Here is a 15342-nt window from a genome sequence, read left to right as displayed (position 1 = left end):
AATTTTCATCGAATACAGAACAAAACAATTACAATTGACCGAGCTTACTATAACAGTCTCAGCAATGTATTTTTTTCATTTTTATTATTAATATATTGTATGAACGCGAACTGCAAAGAAGAAACTAAAAAACTATTATTATTTGAATATTGCCGCTCGCTCATAATTAGAGCAGTAAACAACATTATATGTTCTACGCATATCGCATACATTGAAATGTACACTTTTATTCGTATAGTAAATCGGCCAGGTACAGGATAAATAGTGTAAGTCTCACCACACGAATTTGAATAATTAAAAAAGGAAATACATGTAACTTTCACATTCTATGCCATTCAAAAATATTTGACTAATTATTCCCCTTCATTCATTTTAAAGTTTACAATAATCTAATCGATAAATTTCACCAGAAACAAAATCAAAACAAATTACATTCTTATCTGATTGGTAGTAAGCCGTTTTGTTTGGTTTTCTCCTCCTATAATATAACAGGTGTATGAAGACATTTGTAGCGTAGTATTAAGTAAGTTTGTTCGTTCTTTCGTTTTCTGTCATGGCATTGTCAGTTTTTCTTCGACTCCTTAGTTTTGCATATCTTCCTTTAAAAATTAATAACATCATTAGTCCTGGAACAAGTCATGGTGCTGTCTGATTTTCTTTGGTTTTTGGTGCTGTCTGATTTTCTTTGGTTTATGAATGCCCCTTTAGTACAAGTATCTTTATCCCCCTTTTAATCATATATTTTCCTATCTTCCTCTGAGTAAACTTGATATATATTATTTCACAGGACTGGTAATTGAAAATACATTTACAACACCAAAGATTGCATACAAGAGTTTTTTTAAAATCGCTGATTTTTTGCAGTACGTTGTTGATATCAACAAACATGGTCTTGATTTAAGTGGAATTACGACACTAACATTTACGGTAAAGGCGTGTCATGGTGTTAAAATTATTATGTCAAATTCGGACGATGGAGACTCCTCAAAGCCAATGTATAGTTTCATTATGGGTGGCGAGAAAAATCTAAGGTCAGGTTTTCAAAGACGGAATGATGATACACTTACACTGGCTAGTCAGCAAACCGTCCATTACGACACCCCTGACGTTTGTTCATGTGATGAATACCGACCATTTTGGATCAGTGCCATAAACGGAGATCTAATGATAGGAAAAGGACTTATCGTTGGTATAAATGTTATAGCTGAATGGACCGACCCAAATCCTTTTATAGTAAGAAGCATAGGATTATTTACAAGTCAACAGATTTTAGGAGAATGGAAGGTACAGATAGAAGGTAAAATTTGTTTCCTTTTCTTAATTTCTTAATCGCTTCAATACAAGCGTTATTGTTTATAAGATATCTAATCAAAATAACCTTTATAAAAGAATTTGTAATTCTTGATCTTTAAATTCAGTTGAGTATGAAAATCATTTTCTGACGGAATGTCTAGCATTCGAACAACAGCGACAAGTAATGTTAAATTTTTCTTTAAAAATATATAATTACTCGAAATTCAGAAAACAAAATATATTTGGCTTCCGTCTTGTGAGTATGAAGAAATATGCAACATTGTGGCTTTTATTTGTTATGAATGTTTTACGATAAGAAAACGACTGCTATAGTTAAATCCATATTATCATAACCATTATCATTATTGTTTTTTCTTGCTTTATCTATTTGTAATCGTTATATGTAACTTGCCCTTAAAGGGTCGATAATTTGTTTAATAAAGTATTGGTATTCGTATTCGAGAGGCTTTAATTTAAGCGTTCTCTAGTAACGTTTGCAATATATTTTAGATCACAAAGCGCTTTTAAAAAGTCCTTTTTAGGTTTTCATAGTTGAATATTTTTACACTTTATTGAACTAATAAAATTGAGAATGGAAATGGGGAATGTGTCAAAGAGACAACAACCCGACCATAGAACAGACAACAGCAGAAGGTCATCAACAAGTCTTCAATGCAGCGAGAAATCTCCGCACCCGGAGGCGTCCTTCAGCTGGCCCCTGTCCGTTTTAAATAGCGTGGTCATATATCATGCAAATATATTTGATACAACTTTATCGTTGAAGATGGAAGATATATTAAGATAGATTCGTGAAGAGTTATATTTGATCATGAGGACAACCATAATTTATGATTATCTTTAGGAGTCACATTAAACTTTTATCGTTTTTTTTCTTCTGTTTTAAATATTATGGTTATCATCATACGAATCATTTCCAATACTGTGAAAGTACTTTTATTCGTTGGATACATTTTTCGTGAATTTCTTGGATGGCTCTATCCACGAATTTAAGTGTCCAACGAAGTATAACAACTAATGTCCTAATCAAGATTGTTAGCAAACGCACTATGTGAAGTATATATTCAACTTGAAATTTTATCCATTTAATATTTAAAAAAACATAAACTATACGACTTGTAACCTTTTAATTATAATGATAAATTAGTTTTAACCGATGAAAATTCAGACTCACTTTTACATATCTTTTAAGAGATCACTTAACATATACGACCCTTGAATTTTTAATCTCAAACAAATGTGAAATAAATAAAATTAACAAATATATCAACAAATGTATTGAGCTCTCTCGTGATCGGTCGAACATTTATTTGGAGTTTTTTTTAAGGGTAAACTATATCCCAGTATTTTGCATATGTAACGCCATATATATGCATTTTAAAACCAAATCTGTATCGATCCAAGACTCGATATGGACATAACAGCATAAGCATCGGAACCTTGCTTGAGGTATTTCGGAAAAAGGAAAAGCCTCAACACGATGATATGATTTGTGTCCTTAATGGCAGTTTAGAAATTCTTGAGAAAGTACAGAATTTCACCAAGTAGTTTTCTCTTCTGAGAAGTAGGGGCCTCGGTAGCCGAGTGGTTTGAGTACGAATCTCGTACGTGCTAGGTGAATACGAATATCGCACGTGCTAGGTGAGCCCCGACTCTGATTTTAATTGACTAGGATTGTCCGTGTTCCCGCCAAAATGTCATGAAATAGAAGTTCCTTCATGATATAAGTTTTAAGTGGAAGAAATATTCTGTAATATTAATTCCGCTGGAACAAATATAACAGTTTCTGTTCCTAACGGAATAAATGATATCGAATATTCGTTTCAACTGGAACAAATATTAGGATGCCTTTGTCAATAACAAAGTATCAAGGGGAAATTCTGTTAGGCGGAACACATATAAGTTGAAATATGGTTCAAAATTACCCGTTTTAACAACCTTATTATGTTTAAATTTACCAGATTGATTGATTTATGTTTAATGCCACTTTAAGCACTCTGGTATTTCTAGGTGGTAACTTTTTAATGGGCGGAGGAAGTCGGACTGTCCAGAGAGAACCACCGACCTTCTGAATAACACATATTTCATGCAAGATTAATGAATCAACTGTACCAGTTCAAAGGTCTTACATCTACAAAATCTTTGGTACAGTCTCAAAATTACTTTTGTAAACAAATCGAATCAACTGAATCTCTAAAAATGCGAAAGAATTTTTTTCATTTTATGTTACCACAGCACAACCCTGGGCTTCCAAATAAGGGGACGACCATGTGATATTCAAAAGGTATTAGGGGGATTGGTAAGAACTGAAAATATACCGCCAAGCGAAGCTAAACAATCATATGAATCATAAAAACATGATGTTGTCTTTTTTTTTGGGCGATCAAAGGGGGGGCGAATACCCACTACCCTCTTCCTAAATCGGCCACTGAATAAAGGTTAATCCCTTCTAGAAAATAACCTGTGTTTGATGCAGACAAGAGACTTGTGTCTTGTGATCAAATGTTGAATTATATAAGAAATATGTAATATCAAATTCAAGCAAAAAATAACCTGACTAAAAAGCTTCGGATAAGTGGCTGTATGTATTTATTAGTTTAGGAGTGAACGCTTTACTGCTATTTCAACAAGAGAGCATTCGGCAGTAAGACTATTTATTCAATGCTTACGCATTCAAATATCCAAACATGTATTTGAATATGTTTTGCAGTTGTGAACAACCTTTACGATGGTAGTTTCTCCCGATGTACAACAGACTATAAAGCAGTCCTGGATATTTTATTCTCAAAGGAAAAAACGTCATTGTTGCAATGTGCTGCCCTGTGTGATAAGCTACTCGCATGCATTGGATTCAACTATCATAATCAAAGGTAGGTTTTGTTCTTCTTCATTGTCGTTCCTCCAAATTATCTGAACAATTAAAAAAGAATACAGAAGTTAGGTTCTTTAGACAGATTTATCGCTTGCAATACCAAAATTCAAAACAGTGGTGACATAAGCCACACTTCTTTACTTTGAAGAGAGCGGAGGATACGACACCAAAGAAAACGCTGAATGGGGTTTGTGTAGATACATGACATACGCTTTGAGTTTCCTGATAATATTGTGAATAGGAAGTAGTATACAGATGACAATTTCCGCTACTGCTGCCACTTGTTCACTTTTGTTACATTTTATTAGCTTAACTATTGTGGGTTCTTAATTAATCGCCAGGTACATTGCTTGTTAATGGATATAGCCGAATGACTCATTTTAATGTTACATCAAAATACACATTTGCCGACGGACTTTAAAATCGCAACACACGTTTTGGCGACTTATTTTTACCAATTCATGATTGATCCTCATATACTACTATTCACGATTACAATACTTCTTTCTGTTTAGAAAAATTCAAGACCTGACTTACCTAAGATTATTGGACATTATAGAATATTGAAGTCGCACGAATTTCTTAAATTAACATTTGAAACCCATAAATGATTTTTTAAAGTTTTTGTTTCTTCGTGAAACAATTCTGTCAATCCGTACCCACACTTAAATCAGTAAACAAATGTTGCATTTCCATATTGCCGAGACAGAGTAATGAAAATCTAAATCAGGTCATAAGTATATTGCAAGTAGAAATACGTGAACGTGATGTTGATAGACAATTTCATGTCAGAAACTCCTCTTACTGTCCTTACATTAACGATACAGGCAAACGGGATTTATTGATGACTTCCTTCCCATGACCAGATTAATATGAAATGACAACGCCACGTCAATAAAGTTTGATAACGCAACGTTACTTGCTAGACATGTTTACGGCCACAACGTCAACTGCTAAATAAGTCGTCGAATGCTATGGCAGACGGATTAACGCCATAAATGTTTCTAACATACTGAAATACCAAAGAATATCTTGCATAGAAATATTTAAAGCCCTAAAGTTTAAACTGCTTAGTTGACAAAAAATACCGTAATGGATCGGACAGACGCCAAATCCGAAGGTACAAACAGAACTCAAAACATGCCCAACACAACTGGTTTACCTTTTTGTCAATCAATTGATGGTTGGTTAGAGGAGGTCACTTAAAAGTGTGTATGTCGCATTTGTGAAAACTACAAAATGAAATAGCCACGAAACACACAAATTTTCCTAAATCTACGTAAATTGGTACAAGCGAAAATAAATAACTAATATGAAAAAGTGACTTTTTTGACATATTGCCACTGTCATCCAGAAAGGCCTTAATGGGGTTAACAGAAAAAAGATAAAGAACAAAAAAGGGGAAAAAATAAAAGTTGAGATTAATGAAATGCTAAATATAAAGAATAAAGAAAAATAGGCAAAAATGATAGCAGTAACAAAGAATAGAGAACAATAGACAAACATGATAAAACCAACAAAGAATAGAGAAATATTGGCTAAATATGATGATATTAATAAGAAATTGGGAAAAATGGCATAAAAATTAAATAATACAGAAAAGAAGTAGCCTTTCCCCATCCAGACCCTCATGATGCATCTTGAAACAGCAGATGATTAAAGTTGTTTATATCTAGAAAAAAAAACACATCAGTAAACATAATTTATTTTGATGAAAACACCGTTCAAAATGTATCTACTAAAAACGCGTCTGAATTTCAAATAAAAGAGAAAGACACATCTTTGACATATTGTGGAATATCCTTTACGTCATTTCCGTTTTGGAAGAAACGATTACTAGTATTATTCAAGAAGATATTTTAAAGAAAGATTTAAGACTTAAAGCTAAATTATATAAAAAAAAGTACTTCCTCAAAAATAATTATGATTTAATGTATTTGTTTCAGCTGTGAACTAGTAGAATTAAGCCCTGGTGTTGTAACACAGATCCCAAAGAATCAAGAAGATGGTTGGGAATTTTATTCAAAATGTTACAGATACAATGGTGCATGTCTTTGGTGTTACTTCTGATGGTGTTCGTCTTCATCTAAGAGTTTGGTGTTACTTCTGATAAATGGATGTTACTTTATTCGAGTATGTGTTACTTCAGTCGACTTGATGTCACTTCTGAATGATGAATGTTACTTCTGACGGGCTGGTGCTACTTCTGGAGACTGAGTGTTTGACTTACTTCTTCTTTTTATTAAATGTTACTTCTGGTCGTGTGGTGTTACTTTTGTTTATTGAACCATTGAAGTAACAAACTTCCAGTGTTGAACAGTGTCAACGAAAATGTTCAGTGAACGGTGCGTTTCTAATTAGACCTAAAAAAATGGTTTGATGGCGTAAACATTATTTCCCATATATAGATATCTATTATATATATTCCAAATTATCAAAACAGGTATCACCCACATCACAGTTCACTTTCTAAAGGTGGTATAAGTTGCCAAAGAGAGAAAAAAGTAGTCGTACTAGAATATCTCAAGCCTTTCAACACTGATGTTGTGAGTTCGACTTCCGCATTTGGCAGATGGGCTTACGCCAATTTGAATTGACTAGGATTGTCAGTTTTCCTGTTGAAGGTATGTGGTTCTTTCTGTGCACTTATAACAAATAACCGCTAAGAAATTGCACAATAATACTGAAAGTGGCGTTGAACACCAATCAAACAATCAATCTCTTCGAAATGAACTTCGTTTTTTATTTTGTTTTCTAACTGTTTGATTAAAGCCCCACTGATAAATTTGATGTAGACAATACTAACGTCAACGTACTAAAAGAGGGACGTTAGATACCAGAGGGACAGTCAAATTATCTAAATTACAAAACTATCTTTCGATTCATACCAAACTTCTAGACAACCGATTGATTGATTGGTGTATTTTCGTTTTCTTAATGTCTAGCGGCCAATCATTCATCCTGTTTCAAGACTAGAACAAGTTAACAATGAATTGGTAGGAGATGTCATGTAGGTCGACCGAAATGAAAATGTTGGGATAGGGAAGACATATTGTATTCCATGCAATAGGCAACATACAGAATTCTTCGAGATGTTGGATAGGTTCTGTAACATGCAGAGACCGTTACACTAAAATAGAACTTACACAAAGTTGAGCGATTATTTGATTGCTGCCAGGTGGTAAATATTTCAAGCATATTAAGAACGAGAAACATTTTACAATTAATACCATAGTCATGCTCTTCAAGAAATGTCGAACTTGATCAAGAGCAAGACATGTTGACTGTTAGTTAGAAATTAGGGCAGTAGACGATTACAGAAATCGGGCCTTTTGCAGAAGGTCACATACGGACCCCTTAAAGAGTTGTTACAAGGGTTCGTTAGCGTGTTCAATCCTACACAAGGCATCGAACTTCACGTCCCCATTCCTGCGTATTATGTATCCTGTACAACCAAATAAATCTCCCACTTTAGCCAGTGATTTATTGCCGGACAGAAGAAGTTCGTTGTTTAACATATCTTTTAACCCCAGTCAAACTTTCGTGTAAATAGAACGTTAGTAGCTTCAACTTGTACATTTACCCACGATGCAACGCATTAGTTCAGACGGTCCGTTTAGATCCTATCAATAACCGAAACAGATGTCGGAAAAATTGAATTTTTACGTCATGCAAAAACGAAGTAGATGCGAAGGGAGACAACACTAATAACATGAAAAGTAGAAATTAAGTCATAAACCGATGACAATCGGGAAAGCCGGTCCAACGAATTACAGAAAAGAGCGACAATTTACAGAAAATAACAGAAATGACCGAAAAGGAACAAAAAGTACATAAAAGAACAGAAAAGGACCCGAAAAGAGCATATATATATTAATTTCGTATTTATATACACACGAAATTTTGATATTGTTAAAATGTCTCGTAATAAATGAACGCATGTAGAACTCTAACTTGGATTGCACATTTTTCAGCGACACAAAATTAAAAAAAAGACAGTATAACTTGTTTTTTAGAAAAAAGAAAGAAAAAAAATAATCACTAGTATGTACAATTAATCATTCGCATACTGTACAATATAAATAACACCTGTTATACACCATACAACAAAATGTTTCTTTTTATGAACACATGAAAGACTTTTATTCGCATAGTATCAAAATACAATAACTATTTTAATAAAATAATGTTGTTGTTTTTAAATATAACTAGATATAAGTGATCATAAGTCTTTGAATTAAAGAAAAAATAAGGAATAGACAACCTTGGACCAATGCGACAAATTGTCATTAAATAAATAAATAAATAAATAAATAAACTATAAACTTGTTTTTTTACTATTTAAAAGTATTATAGATTTGAAGGAAATGTTATCGGAAATAGATCAGCAATATACAATCAACAAATAAGTTGAGATAAGTTAATTGGAAATCAACGCCTGAACATTAATTGTCCTTAAAGAATGATTTTCTCCCTTTTCTGCGTATTTTGTTTTATTTTAAGAACAGTACTAGTGTAGACACAGATAAGTGTGGATAGTATATTTGGATGTTTGACAGTGTTTTCTGACAAAAAGAGTTCTCTATTTTTTCCCATAGGGTTCTATGTTAAACATGTTAAACTGTGTTGCATAGTGACAGCCAACCTTTACCAAACACTATTAGCAGTGTCGTTTATTTAATATTTAGCTTTAATGTTCAAGACTGTCATAGAGGAGACACTAATTGCATGGTTTACAAATGGTTCTGATAAAATATGTTCCACAACTAAGTTTTTGGATAGCAGCACAACTCAAAATTAGGAAGATGACAGAACTGGTTGAGGCTTACTATAATGATCTGCGGAGGGCAATGACAGGAAAAAGACCATATATTTATAAAGCTTCTTCTGTTGATGTCATGAAAATTGTTGATAAAAGACAACGTAATAATAGGTCTAATGGCAAACGTATCAATCGAAATCAACGAATTAAGCATCGTATAAATTAAACACTTGATGATCTCCTATCTATTTTTAAAATACAATGGTAGACATCGATTGTTATGTTAACAGGATCAATTACCAATTAGTTAATTACATGATTATTTTGAAGGAGTGTGACACAATCTCGATATTCAGCCACTCTATGAATATTCGCGTATAATTACGGCTTTTTGCCACCGTAGACTGTTCTCGCGTATCGATAAACCTGAAGATCATAAACGCATTTTCTGAAAATTAAATATATTAACAGAGGTATTGATTTTATCAACTTATCGAGTATATTTAATGACTCTACCATTCAAAACTTTATACTTCCCTATTTTAATAACACTTAAACAACTATTATTTCGTAAACATACAACATTCCAGCATAAATTTAATCAGTAACATCAGACGTCAATGTATAAATCAATACTCCTCTAACTTGAAACTGTGAATCGTCGAATTTTAGATGTGATCCCTATGGCCATGTAATGATGGGGGACCTCAATATCCTACAAGACAGAGGTTAAACACTTTTTGAAAAAAGGACCAAAATTTCGTCCTCCATCTAAAATAGATTGGAAACAGTGTCGTCAGAAAAGACGCTTTCTCATCGTGTTGTAAAAATTGGTGTGAACGGGAAAAATCTGATAAAAATCTCCTGATTCTTATTTAAATAAATGTATGCATGTTGTGGATATTCGAATATCACAATTTGAAAATAATTCAGAAATAAATAAAAGAGAACATAATACGCCTATTTATAGAATAAGAAATAAACTTCGAGAACTTTCAAAGCGGTGTCTGTTTGTACCGGCCAACAAATCAGCCAACAATGTGGTGGTGGTATGCCATAAATACTTCACGTCCGTTCCTAAGAATGAAATTTTAAATTCATCTACATTCAAGTCCGTGCGCTCCACAGATAGTCATAGAGTAAACAAACATATCATAACCAAATCACAGCTTAAAGACTCTTCTGAACATTTGAAGGTCCCTACTTTGTATTGGTAACCTAAACTACACAAAAAAACAGAAAATATCGTTTCATCTCGGCCTCTAGTAAGTGTTCTACGACTAATCTTTCAGTGCTTTTAACTAGTTCCTTAACTACTATCAAAGAACTATCAACTTTTGTAATAAAATATATGAAAATAATGGAAATAACTATTCTTGGAGTGTAAAAAATTCTTTTGATGTTTTAGATAAACTACGTAACGAGAATCCTCACAGAGACAAAATAGGAAAATTTCAAAGTAAAATAAATTTACAAAAGAAAACCAGGAGGTCAGATTTTTTCAAAGAGGCAAATAAAGGGAAACAGACAGGACCATAACTGTTTTCTTTTTTTGACCCAGGCCTTACATATAATATAATAAAGTATAAAGTATAAAAAGTAAAAAAGCCTGACAATAAAATTATAACCAAATAAATAAATAAACCAAGGACATTTATGCTTCTTTTCGTACCAAACTGATTAAAATCAAACCAGAATTGACTCCACGATGATTTTTTTGGGAAAACCGCTGTTTTAAATGAAATACACTTCATAGTTTGTAAAATTGTAGGTTACGAATAAGTTATACATGACATGTGTATTTGTGTGTTGAAAAAACGCTGGCAATTGAAAATTTTAGGACATGTATGATTTTTATTCATTTAAAAAGTCAGAAGATATCAAGGGGATAACCAACCAGTAGTGCATCATTTACAAGTCAAGGAACAAAGACAACAACAAGAAAAAAAAACCATCAGATTCAGTCCACGAAACATTACACTATATCATTCAACTCTCTGTTTTCGACCTTTATCCTGACAGGTGTCTTCTATTCCGTCCGCAATTTTTGGGGAAAGTAAATTCTAAATTTAGAACCATGGTTGAAACTGAAACTACACATGTATGATCAAAATAGAACATGTGAGTTTTGCTTTATCAAATTCTTATTTCGAAGGGATAACGAAATTTGTTTTCCTTTGTTGTGCTTTTGTGTATCTTACCGAATAAGTGAATGCAATTTTATAAATTGAAAAAAAAAGATGTAGTATGATTGCCAATGAGACCAACTCTCCACAAGAGACCAAATGACACAGCAATTAACAGCTATAGGTCACTGTACGGCCTTCAACAATGAGCAAAGCCTATACCCCATAGTCAGCTATAAAAGGCTAAAATCTTAAATGTAAAACAATTCAAACGAGAAAACTAACGGCCTAGTTTATGTACAAAACAAATGAACGAAAAACAAATATGTAAAACAGCAACAAACGACAACCACTCAATTAAAGGCTACTGACTTGGGACAGGCACATACGTACAGAACGTGGCGTACTCAGTTACTGACAGCTAGCTCAAAGCCAATAACAACTAATAAAAAAATCATGCATCTAAGACTCCATAATCAATCAGTACACATCCAACATGCAATGGATTTAGTGTAAAGACGTCATAAACAAAGTTTTCTTCTCAAGTCTCAATTCAAGATTATGACTGAATAGAGTATAAGGGGCCAAAAAAAAATAATGTGACACTTGTAACTGCAGTTTAATATTTCGTGGAATGAGAGGTGAAATGAGTTAAGACTCTCGCATTTTGACCGCATTTTTAAGACTGATTTGCTTTAAACTAAAAACAAGTTGTATCTAATTTTCATAACCTCACCAGAAATATTATCAAATTACATGTTTAACGAACTTAATGCTTATACATAAGGATCTTGCACGTTCAGTTCTTATTTATCACCTAGTACGGATTTTCAGGAGCCGTGGTTCTTTGCACCAATGGATTCGTCGTTCATTTTTGAATCGTTTATCTTTTCTTTTTAAATCTGTAGACCAACAAAATTGAAAATCTTGTTAATGTAAAATATGTGCCGATTTGAAGAATTTCCCTTTGTATCCTATGTATTTTTGGCGTCTCATGCTGTTAATTTCAACAGCTCGTATCTCAAAAACGAAAAACGGTTGCTCCCTTTTTTAATTTTATTATCTCGTGTACTTTTACTTTTCCATATGTGAAATTAAAAAAAATCATTCTGTAGAGTAGTTAAGTATGTACACTTCGCCTCAATAGAAACTATACCTTTTTTTAATTTTGTAAGTAACTACATGTCCTTTATGTATTCCGTGTGCATGGAATTTGTTGATTATCTTAATGTGTGTCTTTATTGTTGTCGATTAGAGCTTGTGTAATATGTATTTGTTAACTAAATATTGACTCTAAAAAAAACTTTGAATTCAATTCATAACAAGCCAAAAATCTCAGGCCTAGGTCAAATGACAAAAGTCATGGCCTGCTCAAGTGTTTCTTGCCAAAAATACAGTTTTCGTCCTCGGGGTCAAAGTTCAAGGTCAAATGAAGGTCAAAACTGTAAGGGACACAACACCTTATGATGATACATCCACATGCCAAAGGTGTAAGGTATGGGTCAAAAGACAAAGAAGTTATTGCCTGGTTGTGTTTCTTGCAAAGAAATTCAGTAAGTTGACCTTGAGGTCAAATTTGAAGGTCTCATGAAGTTCATCGAGATACAAGACACTTAATCTTATGACTATACATCCACATGCCAAATATCTAAGGCCTAGATCAAAAGACAAAAAAGTTATGGCCCATATGTACTATCAGAACGGAAATTGCTCTAATTTATTGAGGGTGGGGGTATATTTTAACCTTAAATTGAAAACAATCTGACGGTTAAATTGTTATAAATTTTTGCGAGAATAACAGAATGATATAGTACTAAATATGGTTAGTTTTTCCAATCAGTCATTTTTTTTTAAATTTTTTACATGATGTTCAGCTAGGCCTTAATCATCAATGAATTAAAAACAAGAAAAATTAAACGACAGGGTTTTTTTTTGGGTATAGTGTTGGGTACCCCCTTTAAATTTACGATAAAAGCGACGAATTTTCGTTCCCTATTGTTAATTTTCCAAGGTTAGATGGGGATGTTCCTTTGGCACCATCTTACGGTGTTTATATATTACAACTCGTTCGATATGCCCGTGTCGTTTGTGACGTTTTAGACTTTAATAGACGTAGTCTATGTATTGCTGGTAAATTATTAAGTCAGGGATTTCGTTACCACAAATTACCTAAAACTTTTCTTTAATTCTTCCATAGATATAAATATTTTGTTTTGAAGTTTGGTTGTACATCTAGAAAACTTTTTTCAAACGGTATTGCACATGATACTTTTGACGTGCCTGGAAATTTAGAAACGATCCTGGTAAACTTATCGATCCTTTAAATAAACTTATTCTAAAAGGTTACCAATTAAACACTGTAATTAGATCTTTGCATTTTTATTTGTTTTTATTTGTATTAATATTTATTTTGTTATCAGTAAATTAAAAGCAAACTAAATATTATTGTTATATACATATGCACATTCATGGCTCTACAATCTGTCGGTACCTGTGTCTTGGCATTGCACAAGGTCATGTTTTTCTCTGACTATTTATGACGTCTTAAAACTAAATCCATTGGATGTTGGATGTGTACTGAATGATAATTTTTTTTATTAGTTGTTATTGGCTTTGAACTAGCTGTCAGTAACTTAGAGTACTCTGTATTTTTGTTGTTGGGATGTACAAGTAACCGGCCACTTCCACTCTGTGTTTTTGTTAGATGTATTTCTATTTGTATCAGTCTGAGGAGTTAAGCCTTTTTCAACTAGTTTTTATAGTTGAACTGTTGCACCACAGTCCCATGTTAGGGGAGAGTTCAGCGCTCACAAACATGTTTAACCCCGCCAGATTGTATATATGTGCCTGGGCCAAGTCTGGAGCCTGTGGTTTAGTGGTTGTCGTTTGTTCATGTCTATAATTGACATTGCACAAGGTCATGTATTTCTCTGATTGTTAATGACGTCCTTACACTAAATCCTTTGGATGTGTGATTGATATTTAAGTCTTAGACACATGTTTTTTTATCAGTTGTTATTGACTTTGAACTAGCTTTCAGTAACTGAGTGTACTCTTAGATCTGTACTTTGTGTCTTCTGTGTTTTGTAAGTTTTCTTTTAATGTGCTTTGTATCGATCTGATGAGATAAGACTTTTTTTTTAACTTTCATTTAAAGGATGCAGACATTACTAACAACTACTGATCGAACCCAATCCCTGAGGTATCTGTGTTAAACAAAGAGCAGTTTACTGTTACGACAACTAAATTTGATATATTTTAATAAAAGTCGAATCGATTGATTCAAAAATTATAAAAAAAAAAGTTGGCAAAAACATCAGCAAAAAAATGTTTGTATAGAAGAAACTCAAATTTGATCTGTAACTTTTATGATATAGCTGAGTATAAATGTGCGGAACATAAGATTTTCATCCAATGTTACATTTTCAAAGATCAACAACTTAACTCAGCAATAAGGTAAACATGGGTGCAGTTCTAACCTGTACACAAGTTAACTTAAAGCAGTCCTTACGACTGCTCTATAGGTTAACTTGAGAACATTTAGTAGACATGTAATTTAACTTTATCCCTAGCAGACAAGACCTCATGTCTGCTTTCTTAGGACCGCTGCAGACCAGTCCTGAGGACAAGTTTGTAAGAGCACACCTGTTCCCAGGACAGGTCAGCTTGACTTGACCACACCTGTAGACAGGTCTGATTGACCAGACCAGACTTGTGGACAGGTCTGCTTGACCAGACCAGACCAGACCTGTGGGCAAGACTGGTTGACCAGACCAGACCGGTGGACAGGTCTGCCCTACTGTACCAGACCAGACCTGTGGACAGGTCTACTTGACCTGACAAGACCTGAGGAGAAGTTTGCTATTTAACAGATTTTACTGGTGGCATAGTTGGTATTTGTTTTTACATAAAAAAAGACAAAGATCGTATGATTTTCACTGATTGGAAGTCGATACTCATAGGACATTCATCAATCAAGGCAGTCCTCTTCACAAGTTAACTTAGGATCAAGTTAACTTTATCTTAGAGGAGCACACCAGACCAAAGTTAACTTTGGATCATGTTAACTTTATCCTGTACCAAATCAAATTTAACTTTTATAAGAACAGGTCTGTTTGACTATTGATAGCAGACCTGGTCATAACTTAACTTGTGTGTAGCACTGCTTGTGGCAAAGTTAACTTCATCTTAAGTTAACTTCAATACTGGCCATGGACCTGTCATGAAGTTAACTTTTCGAGCAACCATTAAACAGTCCTAGGACCAAAGCT

General features: G+C 33.4%; 1 protein-coding gene across 1 annotated transcript; it reads left to right on the top strand.

Moving 5' to 3' along the window:
* The first annotated feature begins 953 nt into the window (after positions 1-953).
* LOC139494907 (C3 and PZP-like alpha-2-macroglobulin domain-containing protein 8) lies at positions 954-6436 on the top strand. Its single transcript, XM_071283045.1, has 3 exons — positions 954-1297; positions 4022-4181; positions 6130-6436. The coding sequence occupies exons 1-3, from the start codon at positions 958-960 to the stop codon at positions 6251-6253; spliced, it is 624 nt and encodes a 207-aa protein (XP_071139146.1). The 5' UTR covers positions 954-957; the 3' UTR covers positions 6254-6436.
* Positions 6437-15342: the final 8906 nt, after the last annotated feature.

This window comes from Mytilus edulis, chromosome 11, assembly GCF_963676685.1.
Source record: "Mytilus edulis chromosome 11, xbMytEdul2.2, whole genome shotgun sequence".
NCBI classification, from domain to species: Eukaryota; Metazoa; Mollusca; class Bivalvia; order Mytilida; family Mytilidae; genus Mytilus; species Mytilus edulis.
The sequence above is the reverse complement of the archived record's forward strand: the minus strand, read 5'-3'. Positions and strand labels throughout refer to the sequence as shown.